The sequence below is a fragment of the Gossypium raimondii genome, chromosome 10 (genome assembly GCF_025698545.1).
Source record: "Gossypium raimondii isolate GPD5lz chromosome 10, ASM2569854v1, whole genome shotgun sequence".
Taxonomy (NCBI): domain Eukaryota; kingdom Viridiplantae; phylum Streptophyta; class Magnoliopsida; order Malvales; family Malvaceae; genus Gossypium; species Gossypium raimondii.
In genome coordinates, this window is record NC_068574.1 from 3,258,539 (window position 1) to 3,263,223 (window position 4,685).

General features: G+C 32.8%; 1 protein-coding gene across 2 annotated transcripts; it reads left to right on the forward strand.

Moving 5' to 3' along the window:
• Positions 1-329: 329 nt before the first annotated feature.
• LOC105778651 (gibberellin 2-beta-dioxygenase) lies at positions 330-2,274 on the forward strand. Of its 2 annotated transcripts, none has more exons than XM_012602393.2 (3): positions 330-973; positions 1,059-1,410; positions 1,850-2,274. In XM_012602393.2, exons 1-3 carry the CDS (start codon positions 567-569, stop codon positions 2,111-2,113), a joined length of 1,023 nt encoding a protein of 340 aa, XP_012457847.1. In that variant the 5' UTR covers positions 330-566; the 3' UTR covers positions 2,114-2,274. The 2 variants fall into 2 exon arrangements, with proteins under 2 accessions (XP_012457847.1, XP_012457848.1); XM_012602394.2 differs by having other exon boundaries at positions 333-973; positions 1,062-1,410.
• Positions 2,275-4,685: the final 2,411 nt, after the last annotated feature.

Sequence of the window (4,685 nt, forward strand, 5' to 3'; positions counted from 1 at the left end):
GTTAACTTTGCTAATGAATGAAAATGTTAGTGTGTCATCCATGTGACAATTCCGTATATGTTCGTCAGCGAAGTGGAAAATTTTTTTTAAAACTTTTTTATTTATTTTAGGGTGATTTCATAAGAAAACAAAGTATTAAATCAGATCGGGTTAAAACTTAAAGAAAATTTCTTCTAAAATAGTAGAAAAAATCTCATTTAAAAAGAATGCAAATTGGTAGCTATGTGAGCAATACTTTTACCGAAAAGGTCATGGTTTTGATTTTGTATATTGTAAAAGAAAAAGAAAGAGAAAAGAAAATTTTGATTCTCATTTGCTTCCCTCGAAAGCATAAATTCCCAAAGATACACACAAGGCCAGATGTCTCCCCTGTATAGTCAGTAACGCCCCTGCCATTTCCTTTTCTATGATATTTATGTCATGCACTTAGCTATCTCCACTTCCCATTTTTCGTATTTAAATACCACCAATTTCCCCCCCTTCATTACCCATTCTCTTCAATCTGTCTCTGTTTTCCCTTATTTTCCTCTGCTTTCTTTCCTCCTTTCAAAAGAAAAGAAGAAACCATGGTTGTGCATTCACAGTCTGCAGCATTAGACCATTGCTCTTTGATCAAAACATGCAAGCCTACCACCAGTGTTTTCAAAGGAATCCCAGTGGTAGACTTGAGGGACCCTGAAGCAAAGACCCTCATAGTTAAGGCTTGTGAGGAATATGGCTTCTTTAAGCTAGTCAATCATGGTGTTCCAATGGAATTCTTCACCAGATTAGAAGCTGAAGCTCTCAAGTTCTTCAATCTCCCCCAGTCTGACAAAGACAAAGCCGGCCCTCCTGATCCTTTTGGCTATGGTGTCAAGAAAATTGGCTCTAATGGCGATGTGGGATGGGTTGAATACCTCCTCCTTAACACCAATCCTCAAATCACTTCCCTCAAATCCCTCACTGTTTTCCGAGAAACCCCTGAAATTTTTCGGTAATATAATCTCTTTTTACTGTTTTTGAAGATTGCAGATGGACTGATTCTGCCTCTCTTTTTTTTTTTTCTTTTTGTAATGAAGCAGCTCTGCGGTGAACGACTATATCCAAGCAGTGAAGAGAATGACATTTGAAGTGGTGGAATTAATGGCGGATGGTCTGAAAATAGAGCCGAGGGATGCGTTGAGTAGGCTATTGAGAGACGAGAAGAGTGACTCGTGTTTCAGGCTAAACCACTATCCACCATGCCCGGAGCTACAAGCATTGGGTGGTAGAAACCTGATAGGGTTCGGGGAGCATACAGACCCGCAGATAATATCTGTCCTAAGATCAAACAACACATCTGGCCTGCAAATCTGTCTCAGTGATAAGACTTGGGTTTCAGTCCCACCTGATCAGACCTCCTTTTTTATCAATGTTGGTGATGCCTTGCAGGTATATGCTATATAATGTCAATATTCTTCTTTCATCTAATTATTATTTCGGTCCCTCTACTTTTATAGTGTCATTCTCAGTCCAAATCACTAACACCCTATTAACTAAAGTACAGGGACTAAATGTTAAATCTGAGTATAGTAGGAGGACCTGAAATGAAATTTAACCTCCTTTTTCTAGTAAAGAAAGAGAAAATATCAAAACTGGGTCTGGATTTTGGATGAGGTTTACATTTATATATAGAAAATTTTACCTTTCCATATCTATCACTATTCTCAATGAGCTCTCTCTGTCTCCCCTTTTATGCCATGTTTGAAAAGAATACCCTTAATTTAGCCTCATATGTGGCGTCACTGCCACTTTACAGTCTCCTACTTTATTCTATTGATTCATGTAATCATATTTAGGAATCAATATTCAATAAATCCGTTTCTTTTAGGTAATGACAAATGGGAGATTAAGAAGTGTGAGGCACAGAGTGTTGGCAGAATCAATGAGATCAAGGGTATCAATGATCTATTTTGGAGGGCCACCTTTAAGTGAAAAGATAGCACCTTTAGCTTCATTAATGGCGAAAGGAGAAGAGAGCTTGTACGAGGAGTTCACATGGTGGGAATACAAGACTTCTGCATACAAATCAAGGTTGGGTGATTATAGGCTAGGCCTCTTTGAGAAAAAAACTGGTGGTGCTGCAGGCCAATGATTCGAATATAATATTTCCTCCATTTTTAGTCAAACAGGTGCTATAAAAATGTTGACTCTACTTTCTATAGGTGGAAATGACATAGGTTGTAGCTATGTGAAATCCTATATGTGACCCAAAAAAGTTATATTAATGTACTGAATGTGTTTGATTCTCGTCCAGTTACTTTTGGGAGTTTCAAGACTATTTTTATAATATTTCACTTATAAATCACATTCACAAACAAGGGCGTTGTCCAAATAAATTATTTATTGCATATGCATTTAATTTATCAAAATAGACCACGTTTCTATTTCATGTACAAAACTGAATATACATTATTTCTTTTTATATAAAAATCATCAATTTCCTATTTTCTTATTTTCACCCATCATTCACATAAACTAAGATATAATTATTACATTTTTAAAGCTTCGTACTTGAACTTGACATTTTTTTAATTTGGTACCTAAATTTAGTATTTTTTTCTTAATTTGGTACTTTAGTTTTTTTAGGTTCAATTTAGTACCTAAATTTATTAAAGTTATACAAATTACATAAAACACTAATGTTGTTTTTTTTGTTATGCTACAAAAATATTGTCAATGTTAAGAGGAAATTCATGTTAAAAAATAGGTCTTGAGCTATATTAATATTAAATAATAAAAATATTTTTAAAACCCGAATTAAATTCATTTTCAATTTGATTTGATTTGATTCCAACCAAATTCATTTTCAATTTGATTTGATTTTATTCAAATTAGTTTAAAGGCTCTTTTAATACTGATTTGTATCTTTATACATGAAAATTTCTAAAATTCCTCCATATTGATTGCCTATAAAAGCTTAAAGAATACTGCAGAACCATTCAGAGACACAATGAATTTTTCTTTCCAAATTTTCAAACGTTTCACTGATAAAAGAAGATAAGGTTTGTTCGTTGATCACTGTAGAGGTACTACTGCCGCGATCATTTTGTTGTTGTATCTTGGGAGACAGACGACCAACGTTTTTCTAAGTACCATAGGAGCGACCAAATTTGTATTAAGAAAACTGTGAAAACAAGCCTCAAGATTTAGTAAAACTCAATTCCCTTATTCGATTTTTGGTTTTTCAAGATCTTGTTTATTTATATGTTTTTCATATTTGATGTTTTAAATAAATTAATTAATTTAATTAATTTGTTTTGTTTAGATTTGGCATTTTGACATAAATATAAATATTTGTTTATTTGATCAGATCTTTTATTTAATATAAATATTTATATATTTATATTTGTTAGCTAACGTGTTTTGTTGAACACCAAATTATGAAAAAGAGTTAAGTTCAAGTTCGTACCAAATTAGACCCTCAAAAGTTTATGTACCAAATTAAGAAAAAATGTCAAATTTAGATACCAAATTAGGAAAAAAGTGTCTAGTTTAGGAATCAAATTGGGCCAAAAAATTAAATACCAAATTAGAAAAATATCAAGTTCGGATACCAAATATTATATTAAGCCTTTTCTAAAATTCAAAAATTATCGCAAATGATCGAAATACTTAAATTACACCTTAATTACCTTATTTTATATTCAAGAAAGTCCAAAAGATAAAATTTATGGAGCAATTGACAAAATCATAAATTCTAAATGAACTATAGATGGCCTCAAACTTTTTTTAAGTAAAAAAGTGAAACATACGCTATTTGTCCTTTTACAATAAAACTTGAGACTAATGTCTAATCAATATTTGTCTAATAAATATTTTAGAATTTTAAGAAAAAATTTGAGGAACCCAATACCCCTAGTATTATTAATGTAGCTCCATAATGGTCTAGAAAAGGCTTTAGTTGTTTGTTCTGGAACAATTAGGAGATTCTCTAAAAGAAATATGGGATTCTGCTTTTGGTGGCAACATGCTATGGGGTGGTGGTCCTGCTTATGAGGTCAAATCAATACGTTCTAAGAAGAAATATTTGAATATTAATCTCATCGATATCATCGATCTCATAAGTATCATACCAAATCCCATCAATCGAATCATTTTTTCAAGAAATACGAGACATCTAAGTCATACAAGTAAAGAGATCTATTCATTGATAAGAAAAAGAAAAAAACGTGAGCGGTGATTGGATTGATGAGAAAATAGAATCTTGGGTCACGAACAGTGATTCGATTGATGATAAAGAAAGAAAATTATTGGTTCAGTTCTCCACCTTAACGACAGAAAAAAGGATTGATCAAATTCTATTGAGTCTGACTCATAGTGATCATTGATAAAAAATGACTCTGGTTATCAAATGATTGGACAACCGAGACCAATTTACTTACGATACTTAGTTGACATTCATAAAAAGTAACGTATAGAAGAACATGAATATTTACATCTTTAATGAGATATCGTGGAGTGTAAAGGAGATTGTCAAAATTTTGCATAAGCTTGCAAGGGAGGCATTGTTGTGAGATCTACATCGAGAGCAAAAAGGGTGGAAACAAAAAAGTGGATCTAAATAAGATTCGATGGAGCTGTTAAATCCAACACAGGTTACGTTGCGACGGGTGGCGCATTGAGAAATCATAATGGAAATTGGATACTCAGATGCAATCGCAATT